The sequence below is a fragment of the Pithys albifrons genome, chromosome 2 (genome assembly GCF_047495875.1).
Source record: "Pithys albifrons albifrons isolate INPA30051 chromosome 2, PitAlb_v1, whole genome shotgun sequence".
NCBI lineage: Eukaryota > Metazoa > Chordata > Aves > Passeriformes > Thamnophilidae > Pithys > Pithys albifrons.
In genome coordinates this window covers 111,523,219-111,537,661 of record NC_092459.1, presented here as the reverse complement: position 1 = coordinate 111,537,661, position 14,443 = coordinate 111,523,219, and the positions used below count along the sequence as shown (strand labels likewise).

At 40.1% G+C, this 14,443-nt stretch overlaps 1 protein-coding gene across 2 annotated transcripts in view; it reads left to right on the top strand.

Moving 5' to 3' along the window:
• MACROD2 (mono-ADP ribosylhydrolase 2) overlaps positions 1-14,443 on the top strand; it is an 842,575-nt gene that overhangs the window by 794,524 nt on the left and 33,608 nt on the right. For both annotated transcript variants that reach the window (XM_071582106.1, XM_071582105.1), the window contains exons 14-16: positions 6,640-6,717; positions 7,334-7,408; positions 7,897-7,983. In XM_071582106.1, the coding sequence (XP_071438207.1) occupies positions 6,640-6,717; positions 7,334-7,408; positions 7,897-7,983 (240 nt within the window). The remainder of the gene's footprint in view (positions 1-6,639; positions 6,718-7,333; positions 7,409-7,896; positions 7,984-14,443) is intronic.

The following is a 14,443-nucleotide window of genomic DNA, read 5'->3' as shown; positions in this document are numbered from 1 at the left end:
GGAGAGGGGAAGAGGATTTTCATGATAAAGAGTGTGGGACAGTGCAGGAGTCACGTTTTGAGGGGTTCAAATGAAAACCTCCTGTGAGATTACAAATCTCACATTAATGTAAAATTATCTCTCTTGTGTTGCAATAGAAGAGAAAAAATACACAAAGGCCCAGTTTGTACATGGCCTTTGAGCAAACTGAATTTTTTGACTGCTTGTCAGAAGAAAAAAAAAAAAGAAAAAAGAACAGCCATATTCCAAGAATATCACGATGTTTGGTGTTGTGCTGTTGAAGTATCCTCCTATTCCAGTCTGTGCCAAGTTTCTCTTTCCACTGCCTGCAGAGAACTGTTGCAATTTTACCCTTGAAAAGTCTCATGCTTAACTATGATCTCTTGGGGGGAGAGCTGACATCTCCAGGCAGCACCTTCACGGCGCTTCATTACTGTGCATATGGAAGTAGATCCTTTATCCACGGCGCGTTTCAAGTGAGAGATGCTTCTCTTTATGAAGTGTAAGGGCAGAGCAAAGTGATTAAAGCCATTAATGTTTATGCAGCAGATAAAGCACGTATCAGGCAGGCTGCACTCAGTCTGCTGTGCCTGCCTGTACAAGATTGTGCTGGAGCTACAGACTCGTTTTAAATGGACCATATACTATGTGTAGATTGGTTTGAACCTGTGATTACTCTTGGCTAAATAAAGTATGTGTGCATGCACATGTGTGTGTGTGAGAGTGTTCTGCATCTTCATCTCAGTTGCCTCTTTACTATTTAACCTGATTTAATGATAGGACTTTCTGTCAGGCAAATGTATAAAGGAACTGGATTTAGTACAGGTAAAGCAGAACTCCCCATTATGCAATCACAGCAGAGTTTCTGTGCACAATACATTGATTTTAATTCATTACCACTTAAAAAGAACTGAATTTTCATTTGAAGGTCAACTAAATTAAATCATATGCTAATTAATTTTAAAAATAAAGGAGCTATTAATTATTTCCAGGTGTGCACCAAAGTCTGGCTCCTGTGGGAACGCCATTTAAAGCAAGTCACTATTTTTCTCTGTTCTCTGAGATGGAGTCAGATTCAGTCAGCTGGAGGGCTTGTCAGGAACAGAATTAGGGACATACCTTGGCTGGGGGTTAGCCCTAAAACCTGGCTTTGGGCAACCCAGAAGCCTGTAAGTATCTTGCCTGTGAACCATAATGGGTATAAATTCCTGGTTGGCCAGATGTAGCTCTCACTGTTGAAAAAATCTTGATGTCCTAAAGACGTAAATGATTGAGAAGGGACAAACTGAAAGATAGAGCATTTTAAATGCAGGGGAGCTGTGCAAATCAACGTAAATTAGTCATTGATAAGTGGGTGAAAAAGATTGACTGGAAGGCCAATATGCTCAGAAAGAAGTGTTTAAAATCAGCTCTTAAGTATATATTAAGACATCTAAATGAATGACCTGATTTTCAGAAGTGCTGAGCGCTCAGCAGCTACCAATGAAATGTTTTTACTTCACCCTTGGGCTATGATTAGACCTGGAAAATTTCAGCCTGAAAAATTTCAATTATAGGTAACTGAAAAAGAAACCTTTTCTAATGGAAGAGTTTCAGCCCCCCCAGCCATAGCTGTGGCTCTGCTTGCCCCCTATGGTGATAACATTTTTCTGTCCCTTGGATGGAAGGCTTGCCAGGAAAGCAAACAGGCTAACACAAGCTAATTTTGGGGGATTGGGGGTTTTTAACCAGGGACACAACCACCACCATCCAACCAGCCACTTGTTCTTTTAACATCCTCCACAAGGGTCACTTCGAGCTGCACATAATGTGGGTTATTCACTTTTTCACATTTAATCCGACCTGAGTTGCACATCCAGATGGGGTCCAGCCCCTGAACTACTCAGATATTTCTGCTCTACCCTTCGCCAGTACAGGCAGCTGCAACAGCGAACACTAATCTACTTAGCTGGTTTATTTAAATCCTACTTATTTTTAAATATTAGCTGACCTGGAGCCATCCAGCTGCGCTCCTGTCAGTCCAGTGCGAGATCCTGCTCTTTCCATCTCCCCCCTCCAACCTTTGTTCTCAGTATCTTCTCCTGGGGAGGCTGTAACCAAGGCAGTCAGGTTTTGCTCAGTTTTTTCCTTTCCCAGAGCCCTGTACAACAGGTCCTGCCCCTTATGGCAGCAGCAGGATGCCCTCGGTTGTTACACCAGCTGTGCCTGGAATTTCTCAGGTGGACAGAAGGTGAGGTTAAAGGAGATGCCCTTCTGTCAGCTCAAAGCACAAATGGCTGAGAGGTACTCACTGGGACCTCACCTGCAGAGAGGAACTGACTGGTCTACCTAAAAACTTGCAAAAATATCTCTACAGGTTGTTGCACCTTAAAGGGTCTGTTTCACCAATCCATATAAACTTGGGCTCCAATAAATCTAATCTGTCATAAAGATAGATTAAAATGAAATCTTGGTGGATATAAAAATAACATTTTAAAGTCAAAGCTCAAGAATCTCTCCCCAACTTCTCATAAATCACCATTTTATAGTACTTCATTTTAACACATTTTCCTCGGTTTATGAGGCAAAAGAATACCCTAATCATGTGGCAGCCTCTGTGCACACCATTACCTGTAATTTTAGACGCCTGCTTGATTTCTTTCAGTCTGGAACTATTCCAGTCATTTTTCACAGTATCATGCTTAAAAAATAAAATGCACTGAACCTGTTTCTTTCCTAATGACCAGCTTTTCCCTCTTTAATCTTCTTACAGCCCCCTAAAACATGGTGATTTATCTATGCTGTGTGCAGGACCCAGGTGTGTTGCACATTAGAAACGACTCAGTAAATAAGCCATGCAGAGTGTAGCTGGGGAAGTGAATTTTAAAAGATCATTAAAACCACTTAACATTCAGTTCTTACCATTTCCCCTCTTCCTTAGCGTTTGCAAAATTTTATTTGAGCAGCATCGCCTTATGCAGTCAAAAGAAATTATGAATGGCATGGAAAAGCGCAGGGATTTATGCAGGATTTAGACAAAATAGTGTCTGATTATTGGCAGGAAGGGAAGGATTGATCGTTTATTGCAAGCTACATGCTTTTCTTGGAGATGAATTCAACACAGAGCTGATACGTTGGAGGAGTGAATATACTTGGGGAGTATTCTGATCAGCTTATTTAAGGTCTAAATGTTTTGTTCAAGGGTTGTTAAAGGCTGGGGCTAATTCCCAGGTGGATTCAAGCACACAGTCCCACAAGACACTGGTTTCAGTGCAAAGATGAGCAATCCTGACAGGGACACTGCCTCTTCAGCCAGCAAGGAAGAGTTTTGAGGGGACTAAGGGATGCTCAGTCTTCAATGAGCACTTCAGTGCTTGATGTGCACTAGATAAAAGTGGCCTATCTTTGGTTCATTTATGTCTTTAAATGTCGTGTTTGGTTCATTCACGTGTGATCAGTGGTGGCATTAAGAACTGTGCTCCAGTGTGGTGTCAGAAACACTGATTTTTTTTCAGTCCTGTCTGGAGGAGTGTTAACCTTTGCTGTTCCAATTTGTAGTTACCCGAGGTAAATAGTGCCCAGCATGTGTGTTATCAAAAAACTAAGCAATATTGTGCTGTGTAATAACATCCTGACTTGGATTCCCTGGTATGACTGAACAGATAGGTAGCTGTGTTAGAAGAAGGCTAACTCTGCTTTATGCCATTTAAAAACATCAGGAGTTAATTCCCTAGTGATCAGAGGTGACCAAAGGCATTAGGAATGGCCAGAGCTCTTGTAGACCCTGGAATCCTTTAGGACGACAATACTGGGCTTATGCCCAGTTCCAAAAGGCTCTGAAGGAGTGCAGAGGACCAGCTGAGTCATAGAAATACCACTTATCCTACTGAAAACTTGCATGCAGGAAATAGTGTTTCATCAGCATTTTTACTGACCACTGCTTTTGGTTTTACACTTCACTCTTGCTTGGCTCAGATTTTCTTGATAAATCCAGGTTTACTCCTTTGCTTTATTTCATTGTCATTAATCCTGGAAGTAAAACTGTCTTTGGAGCTTTTGGCTTGAATATTTGATGCAGTATTTGCATTTGAAAAGAAGGAATCTTTGACATGGTCTTGACCTCAAGGATTTTGAAACTCAGAATCTACACAGTGACACCAATCAAGACTGATTTCCTACTGCTGGAATAAGAGCAGCAGACTCTTCCAGCTAGGCAGTAGCTCTTGCCCATGGTCTGTTCTTTTCAGAAATAGACTTTGCCAAAAAAAACCCCAAAAACAACTTGTGTAAAACTATTATTGTGTATTGCCTGGGATGACTTGGAATTCTGTGCAGCTAAATTGCTTTCTCAAACCCTGGAGCAATAGGAAAACTGTTTATGACAAAAATGAAAGTTTAACAGAAAATTGCAATCCCGTAAGGATAAAGCCTGTGGGGACAGACTGGCAGCTGTGCCAGCAGGTGGGAATAGCAATGACACCCACACTGTGGGATAACTGCAGTATTTCATAAGCTCTGCCTAAATGGAGCCTGGTGGGGCACATACATCAGCCAGGCACGAGGCTCCTTAAACTCCATTTGTTATCATTGACCACAGCCTGTAATTGGGCCTCTGATGCTGCGGATTGATTTTTGCATGAAATTGGAGTCATCCCTCATTCTGGGCTAAAGAAGGTGGCGTGTGTGAACTGAGATTAAAGGCACCGGTCTGGGACTTTGAAGCACTGTGCAATACATGTGGGATAAGGTGGCTCTAAGGGTCTGATGAGGCAGAGCCACATGCAGTTCTCCCTCCCCTAGCAGGTGATATCACACTTATCATCACTTTTGACTGCCTAAAACGCTGTATTTGGGTCTTGGCTTCACGGTACTTATGGCAGAGGACTTCTAATTCCAGCTTTGGTAGTACAGTTTCTTCTACAAGCATAAAAAACATATATTAATTGAAGGTATGGGCTACAAGTCTTGGCTTTATCCAGAACTTCAGCAAAGCCAGAATGTTGCTCAATGGATTTGAAGTTTGCTTGAAAAATTCCCTACAGATTTTTAGTGCTATTTGCATTTATACCAAGAGATCCTTCCACTGGCTTTTTGATTAAACTTGCAATTGATGAAATTCTAATTTAGTTTTGCTCTGATTTAGGCTGATAGGGTGATCCCTTGTACTTTATAGTACGAAGTGGCATCCTAGTATGAAAGACTGATGCCGTGGTCCACCTGAGAACAGTGAGTAGTGTTTTAAGTCCACAGTAGGGTGAAAAAAAAGGACAACAAGGGCAAAGTTTAGCAAATTGTACATCAGTGAGTTATTTTACTTTCAAACTTGGATTTATAAACTTATTGTCATGCCACGAAAGAGGCGAGAAGCTGTGCAGGTAATTAAATATTTGCCTTGGGGGATTATTTGCAGTTAATTAAAGCCACACACTTTCAGTGCATACCTTTCCTACAGATTATTAAATTTGGATCAGATGTTAACAACCCAGCTTTCTCACTTATCCATCAGAGATTATAGTTGGAAAGTTTCAGGAACAGAGTTTTACTGGGGTATCCTTGGGTATATTGTAAGATTTGCTTGGCTGTGTTGCAGAAAGGGACCTTCCTGAAGCTGAGCCTTATCAAGGCTGTCATAACATAGTTTTTTATCACACCCTGTAGATCTTCTGGCACCGTCACGTTTTCCATCGAGGAGCATTTTAGAAAGCATCTCACTCAGGAACACAAATCCTGATTATCTGTTGCCACTGTTATGACCTGGTGTGGACTTAATCCCTGTAGTTTGCAGAAATGTCCACTTAGATCAGTGGTGGTTTTTAACGAGGCTCAAAGAGAGCTCTTTATCCAGGGAAAGCTGCGTGTTAAGGGGATGAACAGAGCTGAAACGGGTGTCTGTGTTGCTGTATTACCTGAATTCAATGGAATTATGCATTATGTATTTCTCCATTCCCCCAGACTATGTGGCTGTTGTCAGAAAATGCTGTCTGACACCACAAAATAATGCCCCGTGTTTATTAAGATCCCAGTTAGCACAGCAATTGGACTTTATGTCATCTAATTTAAGCCTCACTTTGCCACTGTTTTAGAGGATGGCTTTGGGCAGTTCATTTTGATGGTCTGCCCCAAAAAAGAAAAGCAGTCTGGACCACGATAATGACCTTGGGAGTTCTGTCATCAAGTGACATGAGGCTAGGATTTGCACTGGGATTTATGGGATTTAATGTTTGTCAAGCTTGTGAAAATCCAACCCTGAAAAAATGTTGTTCTAAATAAATAATAAATCACTTTATTTAGCAAGTAGGTGGTTTCTGCTGTTTCTCATACCTTTGTGCCAATCCATTTGTTAGAAATAAAAATCTTGGTATTGCTGCTGATTATTCTTAGGCATCCTTCCTTGCCAGCTCCTTGTTTAAGGTTACTACTGCAGGCAAAAAACTGCTCAGTAAGTGCACAGGTTCTGAAATCAATTTGAATAATTGAAACCCACGAGTACACTTCTATAGTTTATAGGGCTGTGGTTAAACAGATAGAAAATCTGTCAGAGTATCAGAATGCCAAATAGGAAGCTGGGACCTAAGGGCTACCTCTAACTCCAGTAGCTACCAGGCTTTTCCAGCATGAAAACCACTTCAGGAATTGTTTGTTTGTTTGCTCTTCCCTCAGACTCCCTGAAAGGCTCCAAAGGCACATGGGAGAGCGATCTGGCGCATCCTGTGCCCTGTGAACAAGATCAAGCCGAAGGTAAAGTTTGATATCCAATTTTTTTAAGGCAGAGATAATGAACCAGTTGAGAACTTGAGCTCTTCCAGTTGCAGCATCCAGTGGGCTTCAGGCTGACCTCTGGCCCCTGAAGGAAATGCTGTTGGCTGGTAGAGGTTGTGTGTCAGCCGGTTGTGGGGTGGAAATCCCTGGTGTTACTGGAAAAGACAAGTCTCCAAATGTGTGGGTTTAGCCATATTGATCCTGGGTGCATAGCATTGTTATTATTGTCCTTCTGTGTTGTTGTTGTTGTTCTAAAAGCCTGTGGGCTGTTTCTGTTCCTTTTGCTGTCAAGTAGCAAGCGCTTTACAACAGCTCCTATGAGAAACGGTGTCAAGGCTGAGCTACAAAAGAAGGAAAAATCTAAGTGATGCAGGGTCAGTTTTGATCAGCCACTTAACAAACTTAATGCTTAGAGTTTGCCAAGTGATATTTTTCATATATAAAATAAGTCCAACATTTCACCTAATAGAAAACCAGCAGTGTTTGGTTGAGAAGTACCATGATGTGTGTTAGGCTTATGTCCTGTTTTGATGAACTTAGCATTGCCTGCACAGAGCATCATCCTAATGCCATTTCTTGTTTGTTGTGTTAACAGGACAACAGGAGGTTTCTGCAAAAGAGGAGATGAAAACTGGGGCAGATTCCCAAAGCTCCTGCATGGAAATAGAAGGTACTGCATGTGTCTTGAAAGCAAAGAGCAAGATTCACAGACAAAAACACTGTTATGGAATCACAGAATCATAGAATGTCTTGGGTTGGAAGTTCCAACCCCTCTGCCATGGGCAGGGACACTTTTCACTAGACCAGGTTGCTCCAAACCCCATCCAACCTGGCTGTCAATACTTCCAGCGATGGAGCGTGGAGTATGTGTGTCTCTGGGCTTGCTATGAGTCCCAGTGACGAGCCATGCTTGGCCCTAGGCACATGGTGGTTTTGTGCTAAACCCCAGAAAGTTGAGCATCTTGAAGGGTCGAGGCTTTGCTGTCAACTGCAGCCCCTTGGATTTCCTTGGACAGCTTTTGTCTTTGTACCCTTGGGGAAAAGGATCCTTTTCCTCTGCCAGAGTTTTTAATGGCAAGGTCTCTGGTGGATGTTAATCCTTTTATGTCTGTTCTGAAAAGCCTCACTGTTCGTCTTCTTTTTATCCAATTTATTCAGAGACACTGTTGAACCAAGAAGACACAACAGAAGTTGAGACACCTTTGATTCCTGGTGCAGAGGAAAAGGAAGAAGGAAAAGAAGAAGGTGAGTCTACTTACAAAACAGATTGAGACAGAGAATGCTGCTGGACTCATGTTTTCTATTGTGAGAAAACATGAAAAGAGGACATAAAAGCTTTTTTCTTCTAAGAAAAACTCTTTTTTTGTCTTATCTTTGAGTGTTGTTTTGATATACTGGACTTGAATTTGCATATGAAAATAAGTGCAAAAAAGTGCACACTCGGGTTCAAAAATGACTTTAAAATAAATACTCTTCTTACTGTTGGTTTTCTGCTTTTAAGTGCATAAGGCTGATTAAACACCCAATTTATGTCCATTTAGGTACACTCTTGATCACATTTGCTCGAAGCATCGAGAGTATTTAAAATAAATGGGTATGGTGATTATTTGTGAGGTCATTAATAGAGATTCAACTAGCAATTAACTAAAACCAGTAATTCTAATGAAGAAACCAATATTTGGAGTGGGAATGCAGTCTTGCTAAAGCAGTAATTTTTTCTGGGAGTAAAGTCTTTAAATCCTTAGGAATGCTTTCGCAAGGGAATGTAAAAGTTTAATCCTAAGTGTTGGATGCTTTTGGGAAGCCTGCATTCAGCTCCCCACTTGCAACAGGCACATGGTTATATAAAAAAATCATGTATTATGTAAATAATTCTCTAATTTTGAAGTAACTGCAAGTTAATAATTATATGGTCATTTGTAGAGCGTGGGGATGAATTTTACGGTTCCAAATTAAAACGCAGACATGATTTTTATTGAAAATTCAGGTCAATACTAACTGTGTTGTCCTAATTATGAACTCCTTTTCCCAGCCACATTGACACCAGCTTAATTGCAAACCTGTGTTAGCAATATTGACATTTTTCTTCACTGCAAAGCCAGGTTAATAGAACCTCTTTGTTCATATACTGCTAAGCAACATTTCCCCTCCCTTTTTTTTTTTTTTAATTTTAATTGCCTATCCAAGTTGAGACTAATCACATCTCCTTATTATTGTTCATGTTAATGGTATGGGGTTTGTGCTGTATTAATGATGATAAAGGTAGAATTGATATAATCCTTCCTTTCAAGTCCAGGTAAATGGTACCTCACTACCTCAGTTGCAAATCCAGGTTATACAATACAGGCTCACTCTGATTGCAAATACCAATGTCTTTATGCTAATTTCCTCTGAATAGGAATTATTTACATTTCATTTTATGCCTCATCATAAGCAAGTTGGACAAAATGTACTTTCATTATTTGTACATTTTCTCCTCTTTACCACTTTTGTGTCCCCTCCAGCAGCTAGTGACTGTCATTTAGATCTCAGCAGAGAGATTATATTTCACCATCTGTTCTACCTACTATTAAAATACATAACATTAAGAGAAAGAAGGTAATGTCAGAATACAGTTGTTCTTGGCACTTTTCCTTTTCCTGCCCCTGATTTAAAAGGTTCAAATACTTAAGTAAGTAAAAAGTTCTTTCTAAATATTTTGGAACATGTTCCTACCTGGGGGCTCAGGCTTTGCTCCTGTGCAGGATTCCTCACGCAGAAGGACTCTCATCAATTAAAGTGAGCTTTTGGTAAGTTCCATGGTGAGAGGAGATGATGTGTTGAGTTTAAGTATGGGATAACAGCATAGATATTCTTTTCAGCTTCTTCCAAACACATTGTGTTTTAATCAGGAAGAATAAATGGATGTTTTTTCAGGGTTTTGAGAGGGAAATTAAGGCTTTCCCTTGCTTTGTTTCATTGTTATGGGTGTAAGCATCTCACTAGATGCTTCCTGTTCTGGTGGGCACATACTCTGCCACATAAGTTTTGAAAAGTGAGGTGGGTCTGGACAAAAAGAGGCAAAAAAATAACATCAGCTGAAGTTCGGCCTGATAAAATAAGATATTCCCCAATGAGAGACTTCTCTTAATGGAAAGAGATTACCTAGCATGAAAGAGATTTAATAAGTAATATTATTTTATGTAATCCAAGTGCTACCTCATAAACTAATTCTGTTGAATAGTTTCTCAGCAGCAGACACAAATGGCATATTTTTGTCTAGGAACATGTGGGGGGAAAGCTAACAGGACTGCTAGTCCTGTTAAATAGAAGTACACAAATTTTAAGTTGTTTTGAATTGTTTTGAGTTGTTTCTGGATCTCTATGCATAGGGAAATGTAGTGACTACTAAACTGCAAACTACCTGATCTTTCTTTTCTACATCTGACTTTTTTTTTTTTGTATCAAGCTCATCTTGGAGCAGAGGGTAGCACAACTGCCTCTTTCCCCTCTTTTTCTCACTGGGAACCAGTAGATTCATGGGAATCAACTGAACCATGTGGTCAACACTGGAGCTATGTAAGCCACTAAATGACCAGCAAAGGTCAACCTAAAGTTGGATTTCTGCTCAGCTGCTGACTGTGGCTTTGAAGTGTGCTAGGAATCTTTTCAGTGACATGGTTTTCTGTGGAAAAAATGATTGTTTCTTGCATTTGAGATGTGTCTCAATTTTTGCAAACTCCTGACAAACCATAGGTTGGCTCCTGATTGAATTGTGCAAGTTCTACTACCAGCTTATCTCTGTGGTTTGGGGGATTTTAGGGTTTTCAGGGTCCTTTCTATGTAGCTCATTTGGCTTCACAACTCCAGGGTCATGCAGTAGTGTGTGTTTCCACGGAATCCCAGATCCTGGAGCTCTCAAGGTTCTGGGGCACCAGGAGCCCAGAGGGATGAAGAATCAAAGTCTTGGCAGTCTCACCACTGTTTCCCACTGCCAGCAGTAAGAACCAAGCCAGATTACCCTGAAGAATATAACAATGTAAGGCACTGTGTGTGTTTCATAAAAAGCCTGCTGTTGCTTTTTTCCAAAATCAGTAATAAAATATCACATGTGCCAATTTATTCCCTTTTTTCCCCTACTGTAACTTAAAGTTATATATTACTAGGGAGCAGCTGAAGAAGAAAGGCAAACTAAGATGCCTTTTTAATTTTTTTTTCCCAGCTACTATAATGCACTCATTCTGGTTCACAAAAGAATAATGAAAATCTGTGTTCCTTATAAGATTAGGGAATATTGTCAAATCCCTTTATTAAAAAGCAGAGTAAGTGGTGATCACTGACCTATTTGCTGACTAGGTAAGTGTACATGCTTTTAATAGACCATTTGGCAGTCCCTTTACATGTACACTTGGAAATAGTCCTGGTGTGTTGTAATGACCATGCATTCAGCATTTAGCCATAGTTTTAATCAGCACTCCTATTCCACAACACAATTTGCAGCACATGGAAATAAACTCCATGTTTATTTGTGTGAATAAGCAGCCAATTCCTCCTCCAAGCCCGCTCTTCCCTCTGTCATCTTATTTCCCATCTCTTTCTATCTCTCCTCATCAAGACATCAAAATATGATAATTTCCCTCACTGATCATCCTTAGAAGTTGCTTCACTCTTTGGAGGGATAGATTTCTGTCAGAGCCCTAGAAAATTAAGTTATTTCTGTTATTTCTCTGTTTTCTGTCTTCTGAATTTAGGCTAAATTATTTTATCTTGCTGTGCTGTTTGGAACATGGTTTGAGCTTGACCTGGGATGTTTCTCCACCCAAGAAACAAATTAGAGTGGTTGGGGAGGGCCCTCACCTTAACCATGCAGTGTTAAGGCTGCCTTGGGAGCAGGCTGGAGTTTCACAATTTAAACCATTTGAAGTACATGTGATTTCCTTTGTCAATCTTCTGATCAGTGTTTGTTTACTGTAAATTTGAATTTTGCTTAATTTCTGTTTTAGCTGAGCTCAAGTTTTGGTCAACAGTCTTTGTTACATGAATAACTCTGTGGTCATAATTTTGTCCATCTTTCATGTGCCCATTGTACTTTAGCAAGAGTGAAAATTTTAAGGCATAATCTTGGAGAGAATTAAATATTATAAAACCTGAGGAAAAGAGCTCTAATTTTTATCGTTTCAGTCTCAGGCATTTATTGGATTTTTTTATGCATTGGTACAGTCATAAATAATGTCAAAATAATGACTTTGTTTGATATGACATTGTGGCTACAAAGAAATGAAACAGTTCTTGAGAAAGATCTTTTTGGACAAATGTGACATTTTTGTTCTTGACTCATGGCAATTGTAGCTACCTTTTATTGCTCAACCAAACTTCTTTTTGGCTTCAAGTGAAGAGAGATGAGAGAAAGAAAGAAAAAAAAAGAGGTTTAAAAAATCTTCCTTATGTATCTCTAAAAAGATAATTTCTTTGTGTTTGGAAAGAAAAGAATACAAAAGTGTTTTGGAGTGTTGTGGCTTCTGAAGAATTGCTGTAAACCTCCAACTTCTTTTATTCAGTCACCCAACGAAGAGAGGACTAAGTACCCTGAACCAGGTGCAGTGTGTTTGGTTTTTGATAGCAGCCCATACTGAACAGATCAGATGCCATTTTGGGGGGTTGTTACAGCACATTCTGATGCTAAAAATGAAGTGGAGCTTTAAAATCTGCTTCTGACAGATATTGGTTTTTGTCAAAGAAAGATTTGCTACACAGAGAGGTGGACTGTTGGGAAGCAAGTAGGTGGGAGTAGCTGGAGATGTGGAGAAAGACTGAAACTGAGAAGCCAAAGAAATGCCTTTATCCAGGGAATACCTTTCAGATTGAAGAAGCCTTGCTTTCCATGCCTTTATTTTCTGGAGATCTGCAGGAAACTCCAGTGAACTTTGCAGTTGCAGTATCAGTTGGATGAAGAGGTTTTGTGAGCAGATTCTGCTTGTGGTCACTTTGTGGTGGTCCAAGGGCTGTTTGGTCTATAAATGCCAGTGCAAACCACATTCCCTTCTGAAGGCATCATAGCTGTGGCAGTAAATGATATCCAGGTAATTCCTGTGCCTTGTGGAAGTAGCCGAGTGAGGCTGAGCTGCCTGTGAGTGACTGTGTGAGCATCTTCTCTGCTCCACTTGCATGTTGCAGCCTGCAGAAGAGGAGTGGGGTTTTTGGTCCCACTGTCTGTGGGTTTATGTTTGTGGTGTGTTGGCTTTGTCATCTCAAAACTGGGAGGTCTCCAGACTCTTCCATCAGCAAGGGGGCTTCACTGATGGTGCAGTCTCAGCAAGATGGGGCAGCAAATGGAATGCAGACCCCCTGCAGGGCTTTCCTGAGGGTGCTTCCCTAAGGATGCTGCCCAGCCCTGTGCATTGGCAGTCAGGGTGGTTATTACACTGTCAGTACTCTGCTCTAGATATTGATTTCAGTCTCCTGAGGGGGAAAAAGTCATATTTTTTTCCTGCCACAGAAGGAATCTGTTTCTTTTCATTACTCTCCATATATCAGAGTCCAGCCTGAACGTATGTAAAGAATAGGTGGCGCAAGATCAATTTTAAGTTTTAATTATTTTTCATCTCTTGCAAGGACAAACGATTTATTTTTTTTTCCTATGTGCTTTTCTAATAAAAAAGGTAGAAAATGTAAGGAATTCTTCAGCTTAAATGTTTTGCTTGCTGTCACGGTCACTTTGTGTTATCAGACTTGATGGTAAGGGTACAAGACAGAAAACCAAAAGGAAAGAAAACAAGAAAAAACAAAAGGGAACACTGCAGCAATGATAGTGTTTAAGGATTATTGTCTGTATTTGATTGCTTTCTTCATTTCATTTTCAGTAAGCACAATAGAAATTATGAATTGGCGATTTTTATTTCATTTAAAAAATATCATCTCTTTGTTCCTGCTGAAAGTGTTGACAATGTGGCCTTTGTTTAGTTTAATTAACTCATGTTACAGCACTGAATTGAAACACACTCAGCATTAAATCAAGTAAAAGAAGTTTTAGAACTCTTTTCCATATCCAGAAAATAAAAAAAAAAGAAAAGAAATTAAATCTTCTGAGCAGCTGGAGGAGAAACTGGATATTTTTAATGGAATATTTTGAAGTGCCTTTTTAATTTTGATTTTCCATGGTGAGAATGCCAAAAAATATAGAGTCAGGAAATCCCACTGAAAATCAGATGCTCTGAAGTCATTCTAAGCCCTCACATGTTTATAATAGTATGACATGATGTTACATATTTTTTACTTGCGAGCTACAAGGGTTGAGGAGCTTTAAGATACTGATAACACCCTTTTCACATATAAACATCACTGGGAAAATAATGGAATCCATATTCCATGTGGTGGGGTCCAAATCTACCAAGCTTTAGCTCACCTCTCCAGAGAGGCAACAGTGCCTTCTGCATCTCAAATAGCACTCAAGGAATGAATTAAAGGACTATGGGAGAGAGGCTGACTTGTTAGAAATTTTTCCTGTAACATCTTGAAAAAATAGGGCTCACTGGCCAAGGACTGCACTGTTACAGATGGCATCATAGTCAACAGTATATCTGGAAATTAGCTTTAGCACTTCCAGAGATATGGCACCATTTTTAAATATACTGTACAGCTACAGAGGCATCTGTTTGATCAGTGAGTTTAGCTCCTGTTTGCCACAGTAAGAACTTTGGTCTTAAATTAGAACAGGTCCAGCAGAGCA